The sequence below is a fragment of the Babesia bigemina genome (assembly GCF_000981445.1).
Source record: "Babesia bigemina genome assembly Bbig001, chromosome : II".
Taxonomy (NCBI): domain Eukaryota; phylum Apicomplexa; class Aconoidasida; order Piroplasmida; family Babesiidae; genus Babesia; species Babesia bigemina.
In genome coordinates, this window is record NC_027217.1 from 520,439 (window position 1) to 547,592 (window position 27,154).

General features: G+C 62.7%; 14 protein-coding genes across 14 annotated transcripts; 6 read left to right on the top strand and 8 right to left on the bottom strand.

Annotated features, from left to right (window-relative positions):
- Positions 1 to 323: 323 nt before the first annotated feature.
- On the top strand, positions 324 to 994 carry BBBOND_0202090 (hypothetical protein, conserved; the record flags this gene model as incomplete). Its single annotated transcript, XM_012911784.1, has 3 exons — positions 324 to 470; positions 789 to 923; positions 962 to 994. 3 exons carry the CDS (start codon positions 324 to 326, stop codon positions 992 to 994), a joined length of 315 nt encoding a protein of 104 aa, XP_012767238.1.
- A 98-nt stretch (positions 995 to 1,092) lies between these two features.
- On the bottom strand, positions 1,093 to 2,732 carry BBBOND_0202100 (U4/U6 small nuclear ribonucleoprotein Prp3; the record flags this gene model as incomplete). Its single annotated transcript, XM_012911785.1, has 2 exons — positions 1,093 to 2,040; positions 2,076 to 2,732. The coding sequence occupies 2 exons, from the start codon at positions 2,730 to 2,732 to the stop codon at positions 1,093 to 1,095; spliced, it is 1,605 nt and encodes a 534-aa protein (XP_012767239.1).
- A 681-nt stretch (positions 2,733 to 3,413) lies between these two features.
- Positions 3,414 to 4,695, top strand: BBBOND_0202110 (HORMA domain containing protein, putative; the record flags this gene model as incomplete). Its single annotated transcript, XM_012911786.1, has 2 exons — positions 3,414 to 4,603; positions 4,635 to 4,695. The coding sequence occupies 2 exons, from the start codon at positions 3,414 to 3,416 to the stop codon at positions 4,693 to 4,695; spliced, it is 1,251 nt and encodes a 416-aa protein (XP_012767240.1).
- A 227-nt stretch (positions 4,696 to 4,922) lies between these two features.
- On the bottom strand, positions 4,923 to 5,616 carry BBBOND_0202120 (gar1 protein RNA binding region containing protein, putative; the record flags this gene model as incomplete). The annotated part of the gene is made up of 4 exons (XM_012911787.1): positions 4,923 to 5,219; positions 5,255 to 5,406; positions 5,446 to 5,475; positions 5,520 to 5,616. The coding sequence occupies 4 exons, from the start codon at positions 5,614 to 5,616 to the stop codon at positions 4,923 to 4,925; spliced, it is 576 nt and encodes a 191-aa protein (XP_012767241.1).
- A 251-nt stretch (positions 5,617 to 5,867) lies between these two features.
- BBBOND_0202130 (ribosomal RNA large subunit methyltransferase J protein, putative) lies at positions 5,868 to 6,616 on the top strand (the record flags this gene model as incomplete). The annotated part of the gene is made up of 2 exons (XM_012911788.1): positions 5,868 to 5,963; positions 5,999 to 6,616. The coding sequence occupies 2 exons, from the start codon at positions 5,868 to 5,870 to the stop codon at positions 6,614 to 6,616; spliced, it is 714 nt and encodes a 237-aa protein (XP_012767242.1).
- A 433-nt stretch (positions 6,617 to 7,049) lies between these two features.
- BBBOND_0202140 (Nucleoredoxin) lies at positions 7,050 to 8,831 on the bottom strand (the record flags this gene model as incomplete). Its single annotated transcript, XM_012911789.1, has 1 exon — positions 7,050 to 8,831. The coding sequence occupies one exon, from the start codon at positions 8,829 to 8,831 to the stop codon at positions 7,050 to 7,052; it is 1,782 nt and encodes a 593-aa protein (XP_012767243.1).
- Positions 8,832 to 9,617: 786 nt separating this feature from the next.
- On the top strand, positions 9,618 to 11,384 carry BBBOND_0202150 (hypothetical protein, conserved; the record flags this gene model as incomplete). Its single annotated transcript, XM_012911790.1, has 1 exon — positions 9,618 to 11,384. The coding sequence occupies one exon, from the start codon at positions 9,618 to 9,620 to the stop codon at positions 11,382 to 11,384; it is 1,767 nt and encodes a 588-aa protein (XP_012767244.1).
- Positions 11,385 to 11,611: 227 nt separating this feature from the next.
- On the bottom strand, positions 11,612 to 12,253 carry BBBOND_0202160 (hypothetical protein, conserved; the record flags this gene model as incomplete). Its single annotated transcript, XM_012911791.1, has 3 exons — positions 11,612 to 11,869; positions 11,908 to 12,012; positions 12,050 to 12,253. The coding sequence occupies 3 exons, from the start codon at positions 12,251 to 12,253 to the stop codon at positions 11,612 to 11,614; spliced, it is 567 nt and encodes a 188-aa protein (XP_012767245.1).
- A 413-nt stretch (positions 12,254 to 12,666) lies between these two features.
- On the bottom strand, positions 12,667 to 17,595 carry BBBOND_0202170 (hypothetical protein, conserved; the record flags this gene model as incomplete). Its single annotated transcript, XM_012911792.1, has 1 exon — positions 12,667 to 17,595. The coding sequence occupies one exon, from the start codon at positions 17,593 to 17,595 to the stop codon at positions 12,667 to 12,669; it is 4,929 nt and encodes a 1,642-aa protein (XP_012767246.1).
- Positions 17,596 to 17,788: 193 nt separating this feature from the next.
- On the bottom strand, positions 17,789 to 18,235 carry BBBOND_0202180 (hypothetical protein; the record flags this gene model as incomplete). The annotated part of the gene is made up of 1 exon (XM_012911793.1): positions 17,789 to 18,235. One exon carries the CDS (start codon positions 18,233 to 18,235, stop codon positions 17,789 to 17,791), a length of 447 nt encoding a protein of 148 aa, XP_012767247.1.
- Positions 18,236 to 18,322: 87 nt separating this feature from the next.
- BBBOND_0202190 (XRN 5'-3' exonuclease protein, putative) lies at positions 18,323 to 21,661 on the bottom strand (the record flags this gene model as incomplete). The annotated part of the gene is made up of 1 exon (XM_012911794.1): positions 18,323 to 21,661. The coding sequence occupies one exon, from the start codon at positions 21,659 to 21,661 to the stop codon at positions 18,323 to 18,325; it is 3,339 nt and encodes a 1,112-aa protein (XP_012767248.1).
- Positions 21,662 to 22,194: 533 nt separating this feature from the next.
- BBBOND_0202200 (26S PROTEASOME NON-ATPASE REGULATORY SUBUNIT 4 containing protein,putative) lies at positions 22,195 to 23,212 on the top strand (the record flags this gene model as incomplete). Its single annotated transcript, XM_012911795.1, has 2 exons — positions 22,195 to 23,121; positions 23,162 to 23,212. 2 exons carry the CDS (start codon positions 22,195 to 22,197, stop codon positions 23,210 to 23,212), a joined length of 978 nt encoding a protein of 325 aa, XP_012767249.1.
- A 781-nt stretch (positions 23,213 to 23,993) lies between these two features.
- Positions 23,994 to 25,330, top strand: BBBOND_0202210 (tyrosyl-tRNA synthetase, putative; the record flags this gene model as incomplete). The annotated part of the gene is made up of 2 exons (XM_012911796.1): positions 23,994 to 25,023; positions 25,113 to 25,330. 2 exons carry the CDS (start codon positions 23,994 to 23,996, stop codon positions 25,328 to 25,330), a joined length of 1,248 nt encoding a protein of 415 aa, XP_012767250.1.
- A 253-nt stretch (positions 25,331 to 25,583) lies between these two features.
- Positions 25,584 to 26,690, bottom strand: BBBOND_0202220 (proteasome subunit alpha type 6 protein, putative; the record flags this gene model as incomplete). The annotated part of the gene is made up of 6 exons (XM_012911797.1): positions 25,584 to 25,904; positions 25,942 to 26,024; positions 26,063 to 26,218; positions 26,349 to 26,430; positions 26,467 to 26,579; positions 26,615 to 26,690. 6 exons carry the CDS (start codon positions 26,688 to 26,690, stop codon positions 25,584 to 25,586), a joined length of 831 nt encoding a protein of 276 aa, XP_012767251.1.
- Between the last annotated feature and the right edge of the window lie 464 nt (positions 26,691 to 27,154).

Below are 27,154 nucleotides of genomic sequence, written 5' to 3' on the forward strand. Positions count from 1 at the left end.
CCATTCTGCCGGCGCCCAGGCCGCCATGAAGGCGCCAGGATCTCGGGAAAGACACTGCTTGAAACTTACAGACTGTGAACCGAAATCTAGCTGACTGGCAACGGTGCCGAAATGCCGCGTCACACGACTACAGCAGATGCGGAATTTCCTCCCGCCCCTATGACTCTACTGTTCCACAGCACATCATTCAATAGCTACTTTGGTACAAAATCGCAAATACTCGACGCGGTACATCCACTGGAGTGCTCGCCGGTCCCTTGAGCTAGCCCGTCTCTAGTGTTCGTCGCCCATGTGACGTGCCTTCATTCTCGACATTTCGCAAAATGGCGTATCCTTACCGCCCGAAGTTTTTGTTTAAATATCCTGACTACATTCCGCCGACTGACGAGCAGGACGCCCAGACGGATCCGCGTTTGAAGCTCGAGCCTGCCTGCCTGGAGAAGTGCAAGAGCTTCAGGAAGCTGTACGATGTAGGTTCAGCCCGAGCACACCTCCCGTGGTTATTGTGCGATGCATTGAGTGGACTGTGCGATTTCCCATGTAATTGACGTGTTTGCCCGTGAGCCTTTTCCGCGTGATGAGTGCCGGCGGTGTTGGCACCTCCGGAGCAAATACCGCAACGCCGGTACATCTCTGCCACTCACGTGTTACGGAATGCGGCTGTGGCTGCGATGTATGGCGCTGTTGCGCACTATGTCGTGCATGAGTAGCCTTGTTTGTGCTTGTGATGTCATGCGTTGCTGGAGGGGCTCCTACGTAGAGTAATCACGACGTTGCATTTTGCGCAGGAGTGCGCCGAGCGCGTGAAGCACCGCAACGCCATCTACAAGGAGGCGGCGGAGCAAGGTCGGGGTCTGGAGGTGCAGGGGCCCGGGCAGTGTCTCGGGCAGCACTATGACGTGGTCCACTGCGTGGATAATTGCGTAAGTTGGAGAAGTCCGAACGCGCCATCGACGCTCAGGTGGCGAAAGACCTATTCCGCTATTTGAAGTGACCTCCGTGGAGCGCAATCAACTGCCCACGTCGCTGGAGCGCCCGACGAGAGCGTTACCCATCACTATACAAACGCGCTATTAAGTACTGTACAGCTTATCAGATGTCCTCCAACGGGTCCCTGTACTTCTGCACCATCTCGTAGTAGTGCCCGGCCTTGAACGGCCGCAGTATCTCGGTTATCTCCTCGTCGCACTCCGCGAAGGCGACGCTCCAGTGCGAGAAGTTGCGGCGCTTGACGCTGCCGGTCCAAATCTGCTTGCAGAACTGGCCGGCGGGGACGCCGAGCGGCATCGGCGTGTCGCTCGCGGCGGCCGCCTCGCTCTCCTCCCACTTGATGCGCCGCATGAGCAGCTTGATGTAGCGCTTGACCGAGAGCTTGCTGCCCTCCACCACCACCACCGACGGGCCGTGGCTGGCCACGATGCAGCAGCCGGTGAGGTGGAACTGCTGCGCGTTGATGTCGACCTTGAAGAGCAGCTTGGTGTCGGTGAGCGATTTGATCGTGAACAGCGCGGCCTCGATCTCCTCGTTCTTACCGACCTGCCACTTTTTGGCGTGCTTCTTCGACCGCTGCTCCGGCGTGAGCTTCCGCTCCTCGTTGCGCCGCTCGTGGTTGCGCAGGCGCTCCTCCATCTGCTCGCGCACCTGCTTCTCCACGCGGGACGGGTCGGCGACCGACTGGTCCTTGAGCACGCGCATGAGGTTGGAGAGCTTCAGCTTCGGCGGCGGCGGCGGTATAAGCCCGACGCGGATCTTGTCCTGGATCTTCTTGAGCTTCTCCTCGCGCTTGCGGCGGCGGAGCTTCTTGCGCTCCTGCTTGGTGAGCATGATCGCGGGTGCTTCCTTGGCCCTTTTCTTCTTCCCGTCTATTTTGCACGGGTGCTCGATGTAGTTGTTGAACTTCTTCTCGTTGATCATGCAGAGCTCCGGCTGCACGTCGAGCGTCTGGTGCTTCTTGGCGTTGGCGGTCTTGAACGGGTCCTCGCCCGTCTTGAGGATTATGATGCCGCGGTCCCACCACTCCAGCCACGGCTCGTCGTCGTCCTGCGCGAAATGGCCCAGCGTCGCGCTGCACTCACCCATGAGTCCTTCTTGTCCAGCCTCGACCCCGCCTTGAGCGGGATCAAGTTGGGGTTCATCTCCTCGACGTTGTCGGTGACCTCGTCGATGGCGACTCCGCGTTCGCCTGCGAGCTCAATCTTCTGCCTGGCGGCCAGCCGGCGCTCCTGCTGCTCCAGCAGCTGCTTCTTGTGCGCCTGTATGCTCCGGTGGTTGATGCCCATCGCCTTGTCCTCCATCTGCCGCTGGAGCTGCCGCTCCTGCCTGATGTAGGAGCCGGGCTCCACGAAGTTCAACGCCATGCGCCGGCGCTTCTTCACCGTCATCAGCGACGGGTCCACGTACTGCGACTGCTCCGCCTTCTTGGAGGCCTTCTCCAGCTTCTGCCGCTCGGGCGCCGCCGCGTTGGCGGCGGTCATGGCCTCCTTCTGCATCCGCTCGCTCTCGAAGTTTTGGTTGATCTTCAGCCTGGAATGCATCATGGGGCGGTGCTGCATCACGTTCCCAGTCTCGTCCAGCACCCGCCCCAGGCTGTCCACCGTGAGCGGCTTGATGCCCAGCTTGGTCGTGGTCGGCAGCAGCTTCTTGGTGATGTTGATCTTGCTGAGCTTCTCCTTGATCTGCTGCCGCACCAGCTCCTCCTTCTTGGCGGCCGCCAGAGCCTCCTTGGCGTTCATGATGTTGCGTGAAACTGCGTGCCGGTGACGTTGCACATTCGGCGTCAACCTACGCTCGGCCGGCGAGAGCTTCTGCGCAGCTGGAGCGTCTGCGGGCGCTTGAATTCCCACGCGCGCCGTGGCGAACATACCGGAGGGCGCCGATGTGCCGCTGGAGCGTTTTGGAGGCGCCTGCATCGTCGTCATATCGGGGCTGTCTATTCATTCGCCTACCGCGCTCCATCTCGTGCTACGCGTGGCTTCCTCCGGCTCCGCCATCTTGGCAGCGCAAAGTTTGTTATTTAGGCGGCACTCTGGGCCGGCGATGCGATCTGACCTCCGGCGCCGCCCTCCAACCTGGGCGTCCGGCAGCGGCGTGGCAGGGCGGGTCACTTCCCGAAATTCGCTGGCTATTTCGGGGAGCGGCTGCAGCACACATTTTCGTGTGTGCATCGCAGCCGCTCCCGAGGAAAAGGCGCCCATTGTTTTCTCCGATCCACCTTCTCTCGCGTGCTGCCTTCCACTCGTCGGCCTTCACTGTAACTACCGAGCTGGAACCGAGCGCCGCATTATAGGCACCTGTAACACATAGGTTCGCTCTAGCACGCTCAGTGCAGTGGTTATACGGCTTGGCCCTTCCACCGCCGCGGCGACTGCGGTGCTGACACACCAGGCCTCTAACTCCGCACCCGAACAGCCAAGATGTCCACCATCAGCTCGCAGGAGTCTGCGAACGTGCTGCGCAACTTCGTGAAGGTTGGCGTGTCCTCGATCGCGTACCTGCGCAACCTGTTTGCCGAGTCCGTGTTCGAGGACACGGTCATCGGCGGGCTCCAGCTGAAGCGCCTGACGCGCTCCGTCCCGGAGTCGGCGGCGCTGCTGGACTGGATCGACGACGGGGTGTTCGACGCGATGGGCCGGGAGTACCTGAAGCACCTGGTGGTGAGCATCCACAACAGCGAGCACCTGGCGCTCGAGACGTACACCTTCTCGCTGCAGTACGGCAGCGACGAGGACTCGTGCGACGGCGTTCGGAGCGAGTACTCTGTGCAGATGTCAGTTGGCCACGGCCCGTTGGCGGATTGTGCGACGGCGGCCGGTGGCAACAGCGGTGGTCGTGTTACGAACGGCGTGTCGAACCCCGCTAACTTGGACAACGCTTCAGAGGCCTCAAGCAACTCAACGGCGCCGCTGGCGACCGCGCATGCAGCGAACACTCTCACCACGAGCGCCCGCCCGGGGTGCCTCGTGGTCAGCGCCGACAAGGAGGAGGTGAAGCGGCAGACGGTGAAGGTCCTCCGTGACCTCGTGCTGCTGGCGCAGTCGCTGTCGCCGCTGCCCGACAACCGGTACCTGTCGATGCGGCTGATGTACTACGACGAGCGCGTGCCCGTGGACTACGAGCCGCAGCACTTCCGCAGCGCCTCCGCGGAGAGCTTCGGCGAGGCGGAGCTGAGCCTGGAGCAGCAGGTGGGCGCGCTAGAGACGGGCCACCACAACCTGGCCGTGGACGTGCGCAGCGTGTGCTACGTCGACGAGAACGTGACCAATTACAAGAGCAGCGTGCGTCCGTTCGACACGCTGACCCGGCGCACCTCCATCAGCTGCGCCAAGCCGGCGGAGCCGCCGCAGATCAGGGACCCAGCCGCTGACCTCAGCCGGCAACCTAGCGAAGCCGGCGCGTCGCATGTGAGGCTCCCGGCGGGCTCATCCGGCAGGGGCAACGGCGTGCAGGTCCCCGCGCCGCGGCCGCCAGTCGGGGGCCGCAACGTGATGCTGGGCCTCCTCAAGCGCAGCTACGAACTGGCGGCGCGCACGAAGTTCATCAGCAAGGAGTGCCTGACTGACGCCATGGGCGTGGACGCCACGACGTCCAAGGCCCTGCTGAAGAAGTGGGTCCCAACTTGCGCTGACATAACTTAGCAGGATGATCGAGCACGGGTACATCGATTCGCGTTTCATCAAGGGCAAAGGGTACATGTAGGTTGTCTACGCGATTTGTGGCCAACGCGCTCTGCAGGAGTCGCTGCTTCGAGCTGCCTCAGAGGGACATGCACCAGCATCCCGCGCAGCACCCGGCGAAACGCCCCAGGGCAGGCCCCGTAGCCTAGTCGCACCGCCGTGATACGGATGCGCCAACAACCACCGACACGAAAGAGTGAAATAACAACGCGATTAAGGTCAAATTTAAGTAGCGATACGTGTCCTGGTCTATCCACCGCGGCCTCTGAAGCTCCCGCCTCGGCCTCGCGACAGCCCGCCTCTGAAGGCGGAGCTCCCCCTTCCCGCGCCGAAAGAAGCGCCGCGGCCGCCTCTGCCGCCGCGGCTGAGTCCCGGCTTTTTGAAGGACTGGTCCTTGATGACCCGTTTCTTGGCCTGCGCCTGCGCCGTGCCGGGCTTGGTCAGGAAACGCGCCACCGGCAGCGTCTGCTGCGGGTCAATATACAGCGTGGAGTTGGGCTCGAACGACCGCGCCTTGAATCCGGTCGCCAGCGTGACGGAGAAGTACTGCAGACAATGACGCTGCCCATTGCGTGGCTTACGTAGTCGTTGACGGGGCCCAGGATCTCGTCCACCTTCCCGATCTCCTGCTTGTTAGCCAGGAATATGCGCCCGTTGAAGTAGGGCACGGTCGACTGCAGCGTGCTCTTGACCAGCAGCTGCTCCTCGCAGTCGTGTACCACGGTTCCAGCCTCTGCGCTCACCTTGAGGTCACGAAAACCGCGAAACCTACCAATCACCTCCGCCGGTGGGCCGGTGTATCCTGCAAGTCAATCAGCCGCCATCACCTCGGGGCGCGCTACCTACCTCCTGCGCCGCCAGCATGGCCACCGCCCCTGCCGCCTCTGCCTGAGGAACCGCCTCGCCGGATGCCGCGGCTGGCTCCCCTACCACGCGAGAACATGGCCAGTTCCGCGTCAAAAATCAGGCTCCACGCGTAGTTTCGAGCGTTTATCCGAATCGGCCTTCCGTGCTGGCCGCGTCGGCTCGCAGCGTCGCGGCCGAGGCCCCCATCCGCCTTCGGCGAGCCGGGCGTACCCGCGCGTGGAATCCTCCACACCCGCGCGCTAAATCGCATCGACTCGTCGTTGATGGCCGTATCGCGGAGGTTCGGCGCGGTGTGTGCGTTGCGAGGCGTCACCCGGCCAGTAGACAATGCGCGCCTTCCGCGTGCGCAATCCCGCCACGACGCACTCCGCCGAGTGGATACGGCGGCAGATCACTGACCGCTACACTCTGCAGGCGCAGGTGGTGAGTCTGCCGGGCGTTTCGTTGACATTTCGCAGGACAACTATCGCAGTCGCGCTGCGTACAAGCTGCAGGAGCTCGACGACCGGTTCCTGCTGCTGCGCAAGAGCCAGGTGGTGGTGGAGCTCGGGTGCTACCCCGGAGGGTGGTCGCAGGTGTGCCTAGAGCGCACGCTGGCGGGCGCCTCGGATGCCCGGGTGATCGGCGTGGACCGGCTCCAGATGGACCCGATGCCCAATTTTACTTTCATCAAGGGCGACATCACCGACGAAACCACCCACGCGCACCTGCTCTCCGCGATGGGCGGGGCGAAGGCTGACGTGGTGCTGAGCGACCTCGCTCCGGCCTGCACCGGCGTGAAGCAGGACGACCACCTGAACTCCACCGAGTTGTGCATGCAGGCGGCGCAGCTCATGGAGCGACTCATAGCCGTCGGCGGCGCGTTTGTGGTGAAGATATTCATGGGCGGGCAGCTGACGAACTACCGTACCTACCTGCAGAGCCAGTTCAAGACGGTGCACTCCGCCAAGCCGAAGGCGTGCCGATCTGAATCCAAGGAGATGTACTTCGTTTGCAAGGGCTTCCTGGGCGCGCGCAACCTGCGCTCTGATGTGCAGACCCGCGGCAGTTTCTACCCCAAGGAGGGCCGGCTGTAGCACCCTATCCGGGATGCCTGGACTGGCGGTGCCTCGTGAGGCCGTCGGCATCGGGGTGAGGTAGGTGGCCGCCACCCACCCACCCCGATCCATTTTATAGGAAACTCGGGTAACATAGTCATTTCAATGAAACTTGTGCTTCTGGTTAACGTGGAATATGACCTCGCGAACTATCTGTGGTGCATTATAGGTTAAGGGTGTTCGTTGTTGCCAGGCGGTCTGACCTGTTGGGTTGCCGTCTACATTACGGAGTAGCGATATGCAGCCGAACGGCTGTTTGCTACGGCCTCATACCGGCGCAGTAACGCGGTGGCGGCGGCGGCGGCGAGCGCCGCCCGTCCGCGGAGCCGCCACGTCCACAAATTTACCGCAAAAAGCGATTCCACCACTGATGGCCTTCCTAACGACTCCAGTTGCGCTGGGGCCAGCGGAATCAGCGTATGGTGACCGCGCGCTTCCTGAGCCTGTTGTTGTAGAAGTCGTCCACAAGGGCGAGAAGGGAGTTCTGGTCGACGTTGGTGAGCTTGGGGTCGTAGTAGACCTTCTGCGCCAGCAGGTCCAGGACCACGGCCTGCGGCTTGGCGTTCTTGTCGACGCCGCAGATTGAGCGGACAGCGCCGCTGCGCTTGTCGGCCGTTTTCGAGATGAAGAACTTCATCTGCCTGCCCTTGCGGTGGTTCGCGTGTTGCATGGCGGCCTCCGCCAGCTGCGATTCGACGACCTGCTGCGTGGCGGGGTCGACGTCGTCGGCGAACACTATGACCACCGGCTGGTGCGCGAACGCGTCGACGTTCACAGCCACGTCCTCCACCAGCTGCTGCCCGTGCCTGTTCAGGTACGAGGCGTACGGCAGCGCGTTGGCGGCTCGGTCCGCCTCCACGTAGAAGCGCCCGTCGGCCGTGATGACGTTGCCGCTGGGGTCGAGCAGCACCACCGCCGGCACCATGGGCACCTTGAGGTACTGCTGCAGTATGAGCCTGGAGTCGGCGTCCTCGAAGGGCACCGCCAGCCAGTTGCCGTTGTGGTCGAAGAGCTCCTTCTCGAAGTCGGCCTGGTTCTTGTCGTTCGAGACGTAGACCACCTCGAACTTGCCGTCCGTCTTCTCGCCCACCGCCCTGTGGAACTCCTGGAGCTTCTCGCTGAACTCCTTGCTCGAGCGCGTCCAGCCCGCCCCGAAGTACAGCGCCACGATCTTGCCCTCCAGGCTCGCCTTCGGCACCGCCTGGTTGTTGCCGTTGACCAGCGTGTCGGGGATGAGGTCGAGCGGGCTCTCCACCTTCCAGGGGAAGTTGTTGGGCTTGTTCGCCATGAGGTACAGCGCGCGGTCGTTGATGACGCTGCCGTCCGAGTTCAGCAGGACCACGCTCGGGATCCCCGTGATGTCGTAGAGCTGGCACAGGTGCGCCACGCGCTCCTTGTCGTCGAAGGGCAGGGCGTACCAGGGCATGTCGCGGAAGTGGTCCACGCCGTCCACCTGCTTCCTGTCCACGTTGACGTACACCACCTGGAACTTGCGGCCGCTCTCCTTCATGGTCTCCTGGATCTGCTTCAGGTTCTTGGTGAAGTCGCGGTACCCCTTGTCCTGCAGCATGCGGTGGACGTTGTTGGAGTGGAAGTAGAGCGCCGTGACCGAGCCCTCCTCGATGGCCTCCCCTATCGGGATCCGCCTGATGTTGGTTTTCAGCAGCCCCCTGATCCACGGGCACCTCTCCAGGGGCGCCAACAGCAGCGCCGCCAGCACGTCGAACAGGCTCCGCCTCCGCAACGCGACCCTGCCGGGGTCGTCCTTCGTGTACAGCACGTGCCCCAGGGCGTCAGCGATCCCGGGTGCATCCTCGCGGATGTACTTGCCGTACAGGTGGTGCCACAGCACCCGCCTGACGTACGCGTAGCCGAGCGCCGTGGTCAGCGCCACGGTGCCCGTCACCACCGCGGCCTTCTTGACGACATCGTTCGACAGGGGCCCGAATATAGCGCGTTCCGGGAGGTGCGCGTCTGCGCCCGAGGGCGGGGTGACGTTCTGCGGCAGCTTGAGCGGGTCCCTCGCGAAGAAGGCGCTGTGCAGCCTCGGGGCGTCCGACCGGAGAGGCACCGGCAAATGCTTCCCACCAGTTGGCCTGCGCTCTAGCCTCGCCTCCGCCACTGGAAATGCCGCCGTAAACGCGTAGACAGCCGCGACTGCGGCCGCCAGCAGCGCCCTCTGAGGGGCGCCCATACTGATATCTTTGAACGAGCTTCCGCTGTCTTCTACGGCTCCACCCTCGTTTTCGACTGACTGCAGGCCTTAGAGTCACTAATAAGTGTTAAGCTATTCCTTTATGTCGCCTGAGGGCGCGGAAGGTTGCACGGCAACCGGGTTAGGGTGTGTTGCCGCGGCGTGTGAGGCGCCAACGGCGCAACCACGCCGCGGCCTTCTGTCGATTTTACATAGTGATTATAGACTATCGACTCTTTGCAAAGGTAAATGCAGCCGTATCTAGCAGCGTCGATAAGTTTCACGTTGGCGCGTGTCGCCATGCTCGTTAAGTGGCAAAAAGTGTGCCTAAAAAGCGCAACGACAGCATACGTAGCTGAAACTGTGCAGTAAACTGTGAAATGTCGGCGGAACGGGCCCATGGCCTGAAGCTGATCTGGTCAAAGCAAATGTTGGCAATACCGGGGTAAATGGCAGGAGCCAGCAGGCGCTTGAGTCTAAGCACGCGCTCAATTACTACACTTTGTGTATTTGCAATACACCTTTGGCCATGGCGCGCTAGGATGCCCACGTTGCACTTACAGTCACTGCAGTGGGACTGCCCGGCAGCCTCCCGGCTCATGGCGACGCCGATACCTCGGCGTCTCGCGGCGACCCTTACAGCCAATATTTCGCTCGATCGCAACCGCAGCGCGTATGGGAGTCGCGTCGCAAAATGTGCAATCGTAGGCCCCATGGGGTGTAGGCTCACAACGGAGGCGCGTGCTCACTGGGATCATAGCGCTCGTCAGCCGAAAAAGAGCGACGATGCGGACCCAAATGCGCGGCCGACCGCCGCGGTACTCCGATTTGAGCGAGGATTACGTCGTCGGAGAAATCCTGGAAGACATTGAGTGCTTGCAGATCGACGTCGCGCAGTTGGAGGAGTACGACGACCTGAACGATGACACATTCGGAGATGGAATAGGGGAGGAGTGGGACCCGTCGGAGACGTTTTTGGCCGCGGAAAGGGAGCCGGTGGTCCGGCGGCCCGCCCGCAAGCCTCGCGAGCTGGTCAAGTGCGAGCTCTTCGATTTCCCCGAGCCGACCCGTGCACATCGCCAGCAGAACAATCGGAACCAGTCGCAGCGGCAAAATCAGCGGAGGTCTCAGAACCAGCAGTCGGACAACAGTCAGAACACGAACGCCGCGCGCAGGGCTGACAGGTCGCCTCGGGGCAGGCGCAGCTCAGACGAGACCGATGAAGTGGAGCACAAAAGGTCTTTCATCTCCGACCTCAACCGCTACCGCCGGCTGGGCATGTTCACCCTGAACCCGAGGCTTGTGGAGTTGGTGGCCGCCGGGAAAAGGGAGACCCACCACCGTTGGAGGATATCGCAGCGCACGCTCGAGCGCCACGCCAGGGGTGTGAAGCGTACGCCAGAGAACATGGAGAGGGAGCTCTTCATGGACGACCACGCGTTCGACCAGATTTTGCGCATCCACCTGGCCCAGACATGCAAGGATCCGCGCCTGCAGAACTACACCGGCCGCTGGAACACGCGGCACCTCGGCATCAACCCCCCCAGGGATGCGGCCAGCCCGGGTGATGCGGACCCGGACGAGACGCAGCCCGCTTCGCCGGAGCACAAGAGCGTCGTGAACCCCAACCGCTTCGGAAAGACCAGTGCAGCCTCGGTGCGTTATGGTCGCAAGCTGATTCGACTGGACGAAGTGGTCACCTCGCCGAGCTCGGGGCCGGTCTGCATGGAGCGGCAGCTCCGGGAGACCATCGAGCTCGGCTACGAGGCGCTCTACACGTTGTGCGACATCGAGGAGGACATCGAACAGTGCCCGATGAACCACGTCGCGGCGCTCGACAAGATGCAGAAGGAGCGCGACGGCAAGCTCAACCAGCTCTTCCTCTCGTTGACCACGGGGAATGTCAGCGTCGAGAGCATCATGGAGCTCAACAAGGGGCGCGTGCTCATGATCAAGCTGGGCCGCAAGCTCAGCATCGAGACCAAGCTGCAGCTGGCCTGCTGCATAGTCGACTGCATGCCCGCGTTCGCGCGCATCTGCGCGGCGGTTGACGAGGCCTTGGCGGGCGAGGCGACGCTGCTGCCGCTCATCGAGGTGCTCTCGTCGGCGACCGACATGAAGCCGCTGGTCGCGTTTGAGCGGGACGACGTGCACACACATCCCACCGGCGGCGTGCTGCTGCAGCACCGGCTGCGAGACGCGAACTCCTACACGCAGTGCTTCCTCCTCATCATCGAGTCGCTGACGCTCACCGGGCACCTCTTCCTGCTGACGGCCGAGACCGGCGGGCGCCAGACCGCGCTGCAGCGGTGTTGCAACATCCTGCTGCGTTGGCAGCAGGCCTGCAACGTGTTCGTGGAGCTGCTCAGGCACAGGGGCGGGGTCATCTTCATGAACGTGCTGCTGGAGCGCATCCAAGACAGCCCCGTTGCCGTCGATAAGGAGTCGGTCGACATGATCCTGCACTACACGCTCGAGGCGTCTGAGCAGATCACTGCGCACGGCGATGAGTGGCGGTCGCTGGCCTCCAGCATCATGCGGATGTTCCAGTAGTGGACTTTATAACACGCGGTTTAACGTTTTGTTTTAATGCGCTCCACTGTCCACGAGCGCGTGTTACTACCATTGATTTGCGTGCACGGCGTGCGAGGTACGCTCCGTAACACGGCCCGATGCTGCCCGGGCGAGGGTCCTTCGCGGCAGCATGGGCTCCAGTGGCCGCCGGGTCGGAGCTTGGCCGAGGAGCGGCGATTAATGCGATGGGGGCGCCGCCCGGCCAGCTACTTCGCCTTGGGCGCTTTCGCGGCCTTGGCCTTCGACTTGGCGTTAAACTTGTCCAGGAACTTCACGGCGAGCGGCCGCACGCCGCCGTTGCCGCCCTTCAGCAGACCCTCCTTGCGCAGCTCCTGGTACTGCTCCAGCAGCTCCTGGTGCTTGAGGCCCCCGAACAGCCCGTACTCCACGCAGTACACGATGGCGATGATGCTGCGCGGGTTGGCCTCGTAGAGGCTCTCGTAGAACCCGCGGGTGCCGTCGCCCTGCAGACGCTGACCGCCGCACATGCACGGAAACGTACCTTTGGCGGAGTTATGTGCTTCTGACCCGCTTTCCGGAAGATCGTGGGCGCTTCCTCGACCTTCACCGCGCGCGACGCCCGCGGCGCAGGCTTGGCCTTCTTGGTCTGAAACGCTGTGTGTCGGAGCGGAGGCGGTACACACCTCTTTGGCCTTGGGGGCCTTCTTGGCGTCCGCCTTGCCACCCTTGGCCGGCTTTTTCTCGACCGTCTTTTTAACAGCCTTCTTGTCAGGCTTGGCGGCGGCCTCTTTGTTCTTCGCAGCCTTCTCCTTGGCCGGCTTGGCAGCTGGCTTGGTCTTCACAGCGGACGCTGTCTTGGCGACCTTCTCACCCTCCTCCTTGGCCATTGCGCCAACGTTTTCGCTACACTTTTGCGATGTTATTTCGGCACCGGCTGCCCGGGCGGCCGCCCCAAGGCGGGCGGTAAGGGAGGCGCCCTTTCGTCCGGCCTCCGCAGCGCACAAATACACACGTAGCGGGCCGCACGGCGCCACAATGCGAAGGCATGCCAGTCAGCCGGTACGATATACGTTGCGTACCTACATTTAAAACGCATGTCTTGTTTTCCGCCGACGCGTTGCGGAGCCTGGCGGCGAACGGCGCGGGGCCAGGCTGCCCCGCAACGAGCTGTCTAACCGACACGTTGTCAGCAGAATAGGCCGTTAGGCCGTCGTGTAATAGCTTTACGGTTCGCATGCTCGGAGCGGAGCTTTTAACATTGTTACGTACGCGTTCTTGAGCCTGCGCCAGCAGCTCCACATCAGGAGCTCTGGGCCGACCGTTTGCGCTTCGTGCCCTCTGAGGCGCGTTCCACCAGTCTGCTCCCGACTGCCACATCCAATTCTTGCTTCACATGCGCGAGCAATTCGCTGTGCCCCGCTTGCGGCGGCTCCGGTTCGTTGTCGCTCAGGTCCCGGTCGGTCCCCGCCGAGACCCAGCCGAAGTTGCGGATGAACAGGTTCTCAGCACAGGCGGCATCGTCCTCGCCAGGGCCCGGCTTCTCCGCTGCGGCGACGATGGACTCGGCGTTTGCCGCAATGTGGGTTACATGCGAGGACCTGCGCTCGCCGAACAGTGAATGCAGCCGGCTGCTCAGCTCCTCCGCTTGGTCCTTTATCGAGGCGCTCTCGCCAGCAGCGCCGCCCGCGACGGCGAGCGCGCCGGGGGCGGTCGTATCGCCGCCGTCGCCCGGCCGTTCCGCGTCGCCGGCGCGCCTGCCCAGGTTCGAGGACCGCGCGCGCTTGCAGATGATCAGCAGCGCAGCTAGCAGAATGTCGCTCTCCAGCAGCACCCTGTTGATCAACGGCATCGAAGCTATCAGCTTCGCCATGCACCGCTCGTCCTGGCACAGGCCAAGCAGCACGTGGGCGTACACCACGATGGCCGGGCGGTCGCTCGGCGCGGTCGCCTGCAGGCGGAAGCACACCTTCTCCACGATAGACTCAGCCTGCCGGTCACGTCGTATGAACTTGAGCAGCATCTGCAGGACCTTCAGGTTGCGTTTAACGGACTGGCGTCTTCGGTTGCGCGCAAGCGTGGCCACCATCTCGGGGAAGCAGTTGTAGATCGTATTGGCGTTCTTGCGATCCACCTCGTGGAAGAACGTGCGCGCGCAGTCCGAGACCTTAGAGTGCGTGTCCAGGGTCAGGAACATCATCGCGTCCACCAGCTTGCCTCGGGGCTTGACCATGTCGTTCATCACCAGGTGGGTGAAGACCAGCACCGCCGTCTCGCGCACGCGGTCGTCCCTGTCCAGCAGGATGGGCCACACCTCGTCATTCCACGGCTCCAGCAGGTTGGGGTGGCGGCACAGCAGGTCGCCGTAGCTGATGAGCAGGGTGGCCCGCAGCTCCGATGCCACGGGCTCGCTCAGGTAGTAATAGTTTCGCAGCGACCCTATTAACGCACCGCTGTCCGCTCCCGGCGCGAGGCGCTTGTTCAGCAGCAGCGATATGATCACCTCGAGGACGGAGCACGCCGGGCGCGAGGCGTCATCCGGCTGGAAGAGCGACCTGCAAAACCGCTTGGAGACGGCGGCCATCTTGCACAGCGCTATGGCCGCGCAGGTCTTGAGGATTGACACCTCTCGCTGCGCCGCGGCCAGAGCCTGCTGGGGGACGGCCGAGGGCTCTGAGAGGTCCCCACGGCTCCAGTGGTGGCCGCCGGAGGAGCCGTGCGTCACAAAGTGCAGCGGGTTGCGAAGGCACGCGACTATGAGCGACCTCACAGGACCGCCGAGCAGATTCTCGCAGACGATGCTTTTGTCGCACAGCTGCTCGAACAGGTCGCGCTCCTGCTCGTCGCTGCTGGCCACGCCCATCTGGCTCGATGCGTCGTTGGCCAAATTGCCCTCATCCAGGGCCTCCAGGTCGGCGCGTGCACTCTTCAGGTCGGTCTGCAGCCGGTCCATGCTGATGAGGGTGCGTATAGCGACGTGCCCGGACAAGAAGATCACCTGCGCCAGTTGACGCACGGTGGCGGTCGACGTGGCAGGGGCAGTGGCGGTGTCCGACTCCGCGCTTGGCAGCGCTTCGCTCGGCGGCCCACCTGGCACCGCCCCGAGTGACGACTTGTCGGCGCCGCTGCCGATGCCGGGCACGCCCAGCCTCTCCATCATGCCGCCGAGCGTCTGCGACCACACCGACTCCGCGAACTTGCAGTGGGTGAAGGTCACGTCGACTACGCACTGCGCCATGCGGAACCAGCTGTTGTCGGTGGAGCCGAACATGCCCACGAAGAGCTTGAGGATGTGCGCGGCGACGTCCTCCATCAGGGGGGACGGGGTCGCGCCGGCCAGAATGGAGCACACCTCGCCGAATATGGTGCAGGAGTGCCCCGCTGACAGCTGCAGCAGGCCGCGGATCGCGCTCAGCCGCTTCTCGTCGAAGTTGCGGATGGCCGCAGCGAGGGGCGACTTGCTCCGCAGCGAGGAGTTGATGAGCAGCCGCATCACGCCCAGCGCCACCCTCGGAGTGGCGTCGCGACCCAGCTGGTGGTTCGGAGCCAGCGCGATCCGCAGCAGCGCCACCATCACGCGGTCGAGGTTCGCAAAGTACGGCTGGTCGCGCGCCAGGTTGACCTCGAAGATCTTCTCGATGGACGCGAACGAGGTCAGGGAGCTGCTCGAGAGCAGCTCGACCAGGCTGTTGGCGATGGCAGCCTCGTCGCCGTACGAGAAGTACAGGTTGCGGAACTCATGCAAAACTGCGTCCACCACGTTCTGGTTGTTGGACCAGGCTAGCGCCCAGACCCTGGGCAGGAGCTCCGTGGCTGGCTGCACCCCCATCAGGTGGCACGTGGCAAGGTACCGTATCGCCGCGCGCTGGTCGCCCTCCACCGACGACTTCAACAGGTCGCCGCAAACGCGGATGGAGGATTCCACCTTGGTGGCGATTTCGTGCACGTCGGTGTACATCTCGGCGGCCACCTCCAACTTGGCGCGCAACGTGTCCAGATCGCGCCGGTCATCCCAACTGATGCTCTCGCCCAACTCCTCGTTCAATTCCCTGAGCAGCTGCTGGCATTCCTGCTCGCCAGCCTGTGCGTTTGGGGTGGTGACTGGGGCGTCGGACGGTTCAGCGGGGTCGGACCGCTCATCGGGCTTTGCGGCATCTGACGGTTCAGCGGGGTCGGACCGCTCAGCGGGGTTTGCGGAGTCTGACGGTTCAGCGGAGTCGGACCGCTCAGCGGGCTTTGCGGCATCTGACGGTTCAGCGGGGTCGGACTGCGCCTCGTCAGGTGCAACGGCCCCGTCTTCAGCACGTGGTCCGTGCCCCGCTTGCTCCGGCGTTTCCTCCCCCTCAGCAGCCGAACTGCCGCCTCTAGCGACATACGACAGGATGGTGTCGACCTTGGCCATTTGGGCGTGGATGATGCCGAGGTCATGCTTGAGGCCGGCGGCGTTCAGCGGCAGCATGAACCGCTTGGTCGTGGCGTCCAAGATCAGAGTGGTCAACAGGCTGAGCGCACGCTGCCGCACCTGCGACCCCCGGTCCCACAAACGGGATATGGCGAAGCTCGCGGTGGTGACCAGCCACCGGATCGGCAGCGCCCCGGCCTCGAGGATTTCCTGAAACGCCTTGAGCAGCGAAGCGCGGGCGTACATGTAGGCGTCACACTGCCTTGCCAACAGCAGCTGCAGCATGGTCTCACGGTGGCGCGCGCACAGCGCCGCTTTCGAGGATGACGCGGCGTAGTCGCCGGCGCCGTCCGCCGGCGCATCGTCGCCCTCACCCTTGGCCATGATGACCATGAGCTTCACCGACTCCATGATGGACTTCCGCAGGTTGTAGCACGGCACGTCCAGCAGCTGCCTCAGCTCCTCCAGGCTCCTCAGGACGGCCTCCGGCAGCCTGCGCGCCATCCGCTCGATGAAGACGCCCACGTTGGTGTACTCCAGCTGGATCAACGAGCTCATCATTTGCACGGTGCCGCCCGACGCCTGCAGCACGAAGCGTTCGCGCACCAGCACCAGAAGCTCATTCACCACCGCGGCAGGTATCTCCGAGCCGTCCAATAGCACCAGCGCATCGGCGACGTTGACGGTGTGGCTCTTCTTCAGCTCCTCCGACAGCGTCACCAACCAGTCGTTGTCCACCCCGGAGGAGTCGTGGCGGCCGGCGGTGCTGTCGTCGGTCCTCGCCGAGTCCACCGGGGTGTCGCCAGGCTCATCGGCGGCTGCGGCCGCCTCCGGGCCGCCACCCTGCGGAACTCTGCCGGCCAACATCCTTCTAGCCTTAGCAGCCTGCATGCAATCCCTCATTATCTCGAAGTGGATCCTGATCAGGCGCGATAGGGCGTCCGTGAGCTTGTCGGTGGCGGGGCCCATGGCGGGCGTGCTCAACGCCAGCAGCAGCGTGTCCAGCAGCATCCGAAGCAGCGGCGAGTCCGGCCTGCCGATGCCGCCGTACTCCCCGCTGAACGGCACCCGGATGGCGCTGCGGGCCAGCTGCAGCAGCGAGTCCGCCAACAGCTCCAGCGCGACGAGGTTCACGTTGCCGTCATCCCCCGCCTTGCGACGACGTGCCCCGCCGCCGCGGGCGGACTTCCCCTTCTTGCCGGGCGCCAGATCCGACAGCAACGCACTCTTCTCGCCCTCCTTGGACGAGGCCACGGTGCAGCGGAAGGTCGTGCATACGAGGAAGACGCACAGGTGGCACAGCGACCGCAGCACCTGTCCCATGTCGCTGTGTTTCACCATCAACGCCGTGTCCGCGCCGTTGTACAGCATGGCGCCATGTTGCGATGCGCCCGATACGCGAGATCCCGCGATCTTCCTCTCCAGGTCGAGGTACGAACGGTTGGCCGCCGCCTCGGCGCTGCTGAAGTAGGGGGTCGGTGGCACCTTTTCCAGCACGTCGTGCGCTCGGCTGCACAGCGCGGCGAGCGTCTGGCTGAAGGCGAGCTGCCGAGCCCGCTCGAGGTTCGGAAAGTGCCTCGCCAAGTTGAAGGCGCAGCAAAACGTGTCGGTGGTCAGCAGGTTGAGGCATTCGTGCGGCGCCCGCGACGTCGCGGCCATCACCGGCCCCAAAGCTGCGTCAACGTCCTCCGCCGTCCACCCGTCGGGGTCGGGGGCGGTGCTGGCGTCCAGCCGGCCAGCCTCCTCGGCCCCCGGCGGCCTAAGCAGCCCGCGGTAGTCGAGGCTCTCCGGGATTTGGAAGGCCAGCAAAGCGCCGTTCCCGGGCTCCATGTTGCGATATGACAGTGATACACACCCCAGCAGCCGCTGACGAGCTGTCTACGGGCGCGGCTGAGGCCGGTCGCCGCCGCCGCAGACCAGGCGACGTGGCCACACACAAAACGACAATACGCACAAATCTCTACACACACGACACCGCAGTGATATTAAACATGGCTGTGATGCTTCCGCGGAGAATCGAGGGCTACAGCGGCGCCCCGAACGGCCCCCGGCGAGGCAGCGCCGCGCCTTCCACCGCCGACGGACGCGGCCCGGCGCCGGCAGGTAAGACGGGGTCGTCGGAGCAGACCGCAATCCGGTAGTCCATGCGATACGTCGTGGTCGCGCGGAACGGCACACGATTGCCGCATTGTGGCGCGAGCGACTCCACCCGGCGAGTAGGCAGGTCATAGCGCACGAAATCCGCCTTGTAAGTGCTCAGCGCCTGGTTGGGCGCGCTCTCCGTTGACTCCGCAATGTCGCCGCCAGCGCCCTTTGTTAAGACGGCAGACTCGCACATTCTAATTTTTTCCGGGGCTCCCACGCTAGGGGATTCCGTGCCGAGCATGACGTTCTTGTGCAAGGCAGCAAACCTGTGAAAACCGCGGTGCCTAAGCGGCACCAGCTTAGCTCCGTCTTCAGCGCGCTCCATATGTTCAGTAACAGACCTCAGAGTGACGTGCCGCCGGGACTGGCAGTGCGCTTTCGGCGCAACGTACTCCAGCGCACGGTGACCGCGTCACCCGTGTCTGCTCGCGGGGCTGGGCTTCACCGCCGGCGGCACTTCGGCAGCGTCGAGCGCCCGCTTCTGAGGCGCTGGCTCGGTATTTCCCGCTTGGGCGCGCTCAGTGGATGGCGGATGCGGCGGCGGCCCGCCCACAGCGTGCACCGGAGGGCGCTTCGGCCGCTCCAGCTTGTGTCCGGCCAAATAATTAGGCTGACCGTGCTTTCTGGGCGCGCCCGCATTCTGCTCCCTCTGTGAGCTGTGTGCCGATCTTGAGAATCCTTGTCCACCCTGGTGGGTTGGAGGATAGGCATCGTTCGGCCTGCGACCTCCGTTGGGCGGAGGTCCTCCAGGGTGGAAACGGCCTGCAACCCGTCCGTCCCTGTCGTGTCCGATTGGGTGTGTATGCGTAGGGCGTTGTCCTCTGCTGCCGTGCAAATCGCGGTTGCCGTCACCGTCCCTCCTACCGCCCGCTCCATAGTGGTGCTGCGCGGCGTCACCAGCATTGAGGTGGGCTACAGAGCGGCCTTGCGGGTTGTAGTGCCCAGAGGGCTGTGCGTAGCCTCGGTTCTGTTGCTGGTGGTGTCGATTTGCGCCGCCCATGCCGTAGGGGTCGTAGTGGCCGGGGGCCGGAGTTGGTGTCGGGGTGCCGTGAAAAGGCTGCATCTGGGGAACTGCAAACCCGCGTTGTGCAGCGCCTGTCCGCCTTCCCGCGCCGTTATACGCACGATGGGCGTCCCTGCGTGAGCCGTCATGGTGCGTCTGGTAGTGGTGAGGGTTGTAGGCGTTCTGCGACGGGTGGTGGTGCGGGTTGTAGGCGTTTTGCGACGGGTGATGGTGCGGGTTGTAGGCGTTTTGCGACGGGTGATGGTGCGGGTTGTAGGCATTTTGCGTCTGGTGGAAATCGCGGCCGAAGTTGCGCAACACATCGCGGTCCTTTTCAGCCCCGCCGCCTCCGCGAGACGGGCCGCGCCCCAACACGTTGGTGATCATCCTCTTGGCCACGTCGCAGTTGAACCCGCGGTTGCGACCCTCCTCCATCAGGTCCTCAATGCGCAGCACGCGCGACGGCAGCTGCGCGCCGTCCAGCAGGACGCTCTGGTGCTTTTTGTCGGCTTTGGAGACGAACTCACAGCGGTCGCCCTCGCAGGTCAGCTCGCCTACGAGCGCGCCCGTGCCGCCGCTGCCGACGAATAGCACGTCCTTCCTCACGCGGTTGCGATCCTGGAGTTCGGGTGGCAGCGACGCCTCAAGCGGGCGCGCCAGCTGTAGCAGCCTGGCCTCCTCGATGAACGGCAGCAGAGCCACCCACTGGTACTTGTAGCGTTTGCCGTTGGGGTCCTCCCGGAATTGCGTGGGGTAGAAGCTGGCGATGGGCGACTCGGGGTCGGTCATGAGATGACGCAGCTCGCCGGGCAGGCAGTGCGCCGAGCGGATGGGCATCACACTCAGCAGCTGCTGAAACGGGGTGTACGGCTCGCCGTAGTCGAAGCTGAACTCCATCCCCTCGAACTTCAAGTCGGAACAGAAGGGCGCGTAGTGGAACGGGTAGAACCATCCCCAGCTGGCACAGCCCTGGTAGTAGTAGCGCAGCACCCAGCACATGCCCTTCACGTATTCTGCCGCCACTGTGGCGGCGAACGCGGACACGTCATCGGTTTCCGATAGATTGAACTTTTGCCGATAGTAGGCAGCTTTCCACAGCTTGGAGTCGTTCAGCGACAGGTCGATGGGCTCCACCGGGTCGGCGATCTCACGGTGCGCCTTGAGCAGCTCGTCGCAACGCTTCTTGAACGCGGCTGCCACGTCGAGCTCCGACATTGACGCCGCGCTTTTACAATCGGCGTTGTCGGTTTCGGACGCCGACGACCCATCCGACCCTTTCAAAGGGCCGACACTAGAGGCGGTGCCGTGGCCATTTGTCGTATGCGGTACTTCGTCCGGCGAACCACCTACTTTGGATGGATTCGCACCGCTCGGGGCGGTGCCACGTGTAGACAAGCTGCGATCTGAATTCTGAGCATGGTGGGTATCCCTGGACGACTCGTCCGCTGCCGCCTTTTGTGACTCCTGTTGTGCCCGGCGCGCCTTCTGGCGCTGCTTGAAATCCTGCTCCGTTCGAAAGACGTCGTCCTCCACACGAGCGATGAACGACACAAACCGCTCCACCTGGGGGAAGTTAATCTCGCCCTCGTTTGTTAGGTAGTCGCCCAGATCTGGGAGCACGCTCTGGTACAGCAGGATCATCTGGTCGATTGAGCCCCCGGGGATCGACACCGATGGCAGGTGCGGCAAAAAGTCGTTGCCGCAGAAGAAACACATCAGGACCAGGTCGTCGATGCAGCGCTCGAAGGCTATCGACCCCCCGCCACCGCTCCAACCCGCGGGGAAGTACAGCTGGTGCGATAGGTACTCCCGCAACACGGGGATGCGCAAAAACTGCATCGGCTTCCAGTTCTGCCGCAGCATTGAGCGGTAGGACTTGTCGCTCCGGAGCTTGGTGCACCCGGACAGCGGGTTCGCCTGCGCAGCTAGAACCGCCTTGCGGATCTCCTGTTCAGGTTTGCGCGTCGTAGGGATGATGACGGCGATCTCCCGGATGATGTAGAAGTTGACCTCGTGGGTGGCCAGACCCAGCATGATCAGGTCGGCGTCCATCCCGTGCAGCACGTGGCGGGTGTTGGGGTCGTGCTGCGGCGAGTGCCGCTGGTTCCTGATGAAGTTCATGATCTTGTGCTCGCCCTCGCCCGGCACGTTCGGGTCCGAGTATATCACGTGGATGCGCGACCACGACTCGAACACGCGGCGCCGCTCCTCGATGAACGACACGACGCGGCGACTCAGCTCGTGCATGAACGGGGTGCCCGGCGTGATCACGTTGCTGTCCCAGCGCTTCTCCTTCGGCGGCACGACGATGTTCTTGCTGGCGAACTCCGCGGCCACCTTCTCGTACGTCGAAGCCTCCAAATCGGCCTCCGCCGCCGATTTGAACCTGCGGGACCGCTGCTGGTTCATCTTGGCCCGAGGCGCGACGCCGTCGATGGCAAGGAACAGCAACTTGCGGGGGCGCACCAGGTAGAAGAGACGGTCCAGGTAGTCGAATATACACTGGAACATCACCTCCTCCGATGGCGGCTGTTCCAGTCCTTCGGGGTGGCAACAGGGGTGGATCAGACCGTTCATGTCTACATAGAGATTGTCGAATTCCCCGTTCGGGTTCGGCATGAGCAGGTCCATCCCGAAGGATTCCACGTCGCTGAAGTCCACATCGCGCTCGTTCAGGTCATCCTTCACGTCCTGTACCACACGCGGGTACCGGCTGCAAAGCCAGCGATAAAAGGTCGGTACTCCCATCTCACGGGATGCGCCGCAGCCCGCACGGAACTGGCGTGCGGTGGGCCCTTAGAAAATGAACGCCGCTGGGAGTCGCGGCGGCGTACGGAAAGTGGATGTCTCAACGCTGGCGGAGCTACTGGAATCTTGGGTGGCAATCCAGCCGCTGCTGAGACGCGCTACACGGCGCCCAGCAGCTCACACATCCCTATACAACAGTCGGCTAGTGCAGCCTGTTTGGCGGCGGGGCGCCCTGGCGACCTCCGGGAGCTGATGCGTGTGGTCGCTAACACAGATGTGCGTGAGCCCAGCGCGCGGATTAAACCTGCGCGCCGGATAATTTAGTGCTTAGGTGATCAGTGCGTATGATGTGTGTTTTATAGACGGGTGCGTAGTCTCGCTGTTCGGCGATAGATTGTGCTGACACCCGGCGCATCGCTGATGTCAGGGCCTCGGGCGCGGGGACGTTGACCACGATCACTTCACTTCCGAAGAAATAAAAACGAGACATCACCTGATCCCACGCATGCTTTCTTTCATAGAAAAGCGGCATCATGGGAGTCGAGGCGACGCTCATTTGCGTCGATAACTCGGAGTACTCTCGCAACGGGGACTTCTCCCCGAGCAGGCTGGCCGCGCAGGTCGATGCCAGCGGACTTATCGCAAGCGCGAAGCTCTCGGAGCACTTTGAGAACACTGTGGGTATCGTCTGCTTCGCTGGCCGGGGCTCCAGGCTCATCGCCGCGCCCTCAAACGACCTCGGCACATTCCTCTCCGGGCTGCAGCTGGTCACACCTTACGGCGAGAGCGAGTTCATCAAGGGGATACAAACCGCCCAGCTTGCGCTCAAGCACAGGCTCAACAAGTCCCAGCAGCAGCGCATCATCTGCTTCTTCGCAAGCCCTATCAAGGAGGACCGCACACACTACGTTATGCTGGGGAAACTGCTCAAGAAAAACAACGTCTCCATCGACATCATCAACCTGTGCAACGATGTGGCGACCGAGGAGAAACTCGCAGCGCTCCACGCCGCGGTCAACAACAACGACACCTCGCACTACCTCCACTGCAAGGCGGGGGGCGACATGCTGCTCAGCGAGATGATACTCAACTCGCCCATCATGCAGGGCACGGACGTCGGCGGCATGGCAGCCGGCTACAACTCAAACCTGGGCGACTTCGGCGTGGACCCCGAGATGGACCCGCAGCTCTACATGGCACTGCGCATGTCCCTGGAGCAGGAGGAGGAGCGCGTCCGCAAGGAGACCGCGAAACACGCCGCAAACAACGGCGCCGAGCATCCGACGCAGACGCTGACCATCGCCGACGTCGAAAACCAGATCAAGGACATGGCGGCCATCCAGATCGTCCCACTCCCGAGGGTCATGGAGATGGTCATGACCTCGGAGGGAAACCCGGAGCTGCTGGAGTCGCTGATATACTCGCTGCCGGAAGTCGACCTGGAGGACGAGCGCTTCAAGGTAAGCAAATCCACCGCCACACCCTACACCAACGTTGCAGGAGCTGGTCGACAAACTCAAGGAGCTCCTGCCCATGCTCCCGCTGGGATGATTTTTAACATGAGGCACACGGCCTGCCCGGCGCAACTGCAGCTCGTGGGGGTTGTGACACTTTAATGACAACGTAGCTGAACACTCATTTCAAAAAAAAACGAAATGGCAGCTCCGATGTGTCTGCGGGGTACCCGGATTTCCTAGTGGAGCGCACGCATGCAGCACTTCAGGAAACACCAACGTGCGCACGACTCGTCCGATCGACATCGTTTCAACGACACGAAGAAGCAGGGGAGGTGGATCGGAGGGACACTCTTCAGTTGTTACCATCCATTTGGTCAGAAGGCGAAGACGAAATGGCATCGCAACCCGCTACGCACGTATAACTGTAACAACTGATGGAGGGATGGCTGACGCACTGGTGTATCGGCTGGAGGCTCTGTTAAGCTAGTGGAACGTATTAGACACATCGACTGTTTTGTGCTATCAACCAAAGGTGATACGGAGGCGATGCAACACGATAAATACGTAAGCAAAACCATTATTTTTACGGCGTGTATGCGTTAGACGCGCCGCCAGTGGCCACCATCCGCGGATGTGTAACGTCGATAGGCATTAGGCGCTGAGCTGCGTCCTCCGGCACTGCGGTTGAAATTGCCGGCATTTCACGTGATCAACAGTCCGATAATAAAGAATACAAGCTGCTTGCAAAGTAACGTGTATGTGAAGGGCCGTGCCCTCGTCTACCGCGCCGGGCACACCCTGCACATCTGAGCCGGACCGCTCTGCCACTACAGATGCCTATCATACGCCGGACTCAATTCAGAAGATTTGTGAAAATGAGTCGTGTGTTCGCCTCGCCGCTGCACGGCGGCCTCGAGTTCGACGGCGAAGAGGAATGCTACAAAACGAGCACGGGCTTCGAGTTCCACCCGGGGTCGTGCGCCGCGAAAAACTCCATCAGGGAACGCCTCAACGCACACTTCGCTCCCTCGCTCGCCGAGCCGCGGATACCGGTGGCGGAGGCGCTGGAGCGGGCGTGCAAGCTCTCGGTCGAGTGCATCAAGACCGAGGAGCTGCAGGCGTTGCTCGAGCGGAAGGACTACGTGCCGATCAGCTACGATGGCTTCGAGCCCTCGGGCAGAATGCACATCGCCCAGGGCATATGCAAGGCCCACAAGGTCAACGAGCTGAAGAAGATGGGCATCCGCAGCGTGATGTGGATCGCCGACTGGTTCGCCGTGCTCAACGACAAACTCGGCGGCGACATGGCGAACATCAGGCTGGTGGGCGAGTACTTCAAGCAGGTCTGGCGCGCGTCGGGGATGGACATGTCCGCCGTTGAGTTCCTCTGGGCGAGCGAGGAAATCAACAAGAACCCCGACCTCTACTGGAGGCTCGTCATGGACATCAGCCGGTCGTTCAACATCACGCGGTTCAAACGCTGCAGCGAGGCCTTGGGGCGTGCCGAGGGCGACAACAGGCCGGCGGCGTCCCTGCTGTACCCCGCCATGCAGTGCGCCGACATCTTCTACATCGGGGCGGACATCTGCCAGCTGGGACTCGACCAGCGCAAGATCAACATGCTCGCCAGGGAGTACTGCGAACTCAAAAACGTGGGCGCCAGGCCGATCATCATGTCGCACCACATGATGCCCTCGCTCGCGCACCAGGGGGGCAAGATGTCCAAGTCGGTGCCGAACTCGGCCATCTTCATGGAGGACACGGAGGCGGAGGTCAACGCCAAGATCAAGAGCGCATGGTGCCCGGAGAAGGAAGTGACGGACAACCCGTGCATCGCCTACTTCGACCTCATCGTGTTCCCGCATTTCAAGACGGTCACCATCCCGCGGAAGCCCAAAAACGGAGGTAAGCAATCGGTAGCACGCCACCGGCCATGCCCGCGGACGGCGGACTGGCCAACCACCGTGTTGCGGCACAAACTGACACCCATGCAGGCGACGTGACCTACGACTGCCAGGAGAAGTTGGAGGAGGACTACAAGTCAGGAGCGCTGCACCCCGCCGACCTCAAGCCGGCGCTGGCCAGCTACATCAACCGCCTGCTGCAGCCCGTCAGGGACTACTTCCAGAACAACCCCGAGGCCAGCAAGCTCGCGAAGCAGGTCGCGGAGCTGCAGAAGCTCAAGGCACCGGCGGAGGAGAAGGACAAATAGAGGACCATGAGGGCGGCGACGGCAGGCGCGCAACCCGCCCCTCACCCTCACAATGCAGCATAGCGGGTGCCTGACGCGAACCGCAACACACGCAATAATCACGCTAAATGCACAGCAGTGGTGTCTAGAAGTATTATACTGGGTTCAGTGTCTTCGACGCCTAGACCCCGTTGCTCCGATCGTCTGCGGCTGCGCCGCCCAGATGGCGCCTGAGACGTTGCGTGGCGCCATCCCGGGCCCGCGCGCGTGCCACTCAGTCGCTCTCAGCAATGTGAGTCAGGTAGGTCTCAATCTCCTGCTCGCTGAGCTGGCGGAACACGGGGTTGTCGCGGGTGCAGATCGCAACCTCGATGCTCTTGGCGCCGTTAAGCTGGTCGTACGCGTCGATGGCGATCATAGCCTTGATGGCCTCGACAGTGACCCGCGTCTCAGCGCCGCCGGTGAGGTGGTGCGACTCGGTGTCCACCTCGAGGTCAGACTTGACCTTCTCCTTCAACGTGACGGTCTCACGCTGCTTCAGGATGCGCTCCAACGCGTTCTCGCCTTCCTGGTCCTTTGCGCCCACGCTGCACGCCTACGGCGTCGTGTGTCAGGAGCACAACGCCACTCACCTTGTACCCGCTGAACCATCCCGACGCGTCGAATTTGTAGATGACCGGGCCGTTCTCCTCGTCGATGGCCATTATCAGGCCGGCTGCGGCGGTATGGAGGCACGGACTGGCAAGAACTCACTGCAGGCGCGGAGGCGCATGTACGCGTGCTGGGTGTAGACCTGGTTAATGTCCGCCAGCTTCTCGCACAGCACACGCGCGGGGATGTTGCATCCATACTTGTACTGGTACTCGAGCGCGATCTCGCGGCTCTTGTAGAGAATGCTCATACAGTCGCCTGCAAACAGTCAGTGGCAGTCCAGTTTGGCTGTACATGGGCGGGGCAAGCGGGTAGAGCGAGCCCGGAGCAAAGAACGGACGCACATGGATCGTGAGACAAACGGAGCGGCCGAAGCGGCAACACCTACCTGGAAAACCGATGAGAAGGGCCATGACCTCGTCAGTGATGTGGTAGAGGTGCGTAACGGAGGACTGGTCAAGCAGCACGTCCTGAAAAACTTGTACGCCGGCACGTAGACCACCAACCTGATTGCCCTGCTGGGCCGACAGCTTTTTCTGCGAAACCACTGCGATCGCGTTGTCATCCTTCACGGCCAATCCAGTCAGGTTGGAGCATTTGACCGCCCGGAGCGCGTACTCTGCGAAAGCTGCACAGGACCACCCGGCGACCTACCGAGCTGGTACAACTTGCCATCGGGAGAGAAGATCGTGATGTGGCGGTCGTACCCTACATTGTTAGACCGCACCATTTTTTCTAAGTGCGTAAAAATGGAACGTGACCTGCCGTCCGCCGGCGACGTGCGCAGCCTACGTGCGACGTGTTGTTGGGGCCGTCAAGCGACCGCAGTGCCCGAAAGGCGCGAAAACGCGACACATTACACGTTAACCGCCATTGTATGGCCGGATAAGTTAGTTGGCTGTCGGCGGTGCGTTTGCCAAGACCGCGGCTATGGACAGACACACCCGTACGGCAGCCGGGGCTGTCTGAGCCTTCTCAACTACGCGTGCACTTACGCACGCAACGTTGCAGCGTAGAAGCTAGAAATCGTGTATTTAGATGCAGCGGGGTGGGAACAATTCACACATCCGTCGTTATCGTTGCCAATTTGTGGAACGAGTCCTTTCCTTGCCTAGGCATCCGGAGTACGCTGGCGGGGCTCCTACCAGCACCTAGCGATTACGAGAGTCGTATACGTGCATAGTGCGCCTTTTG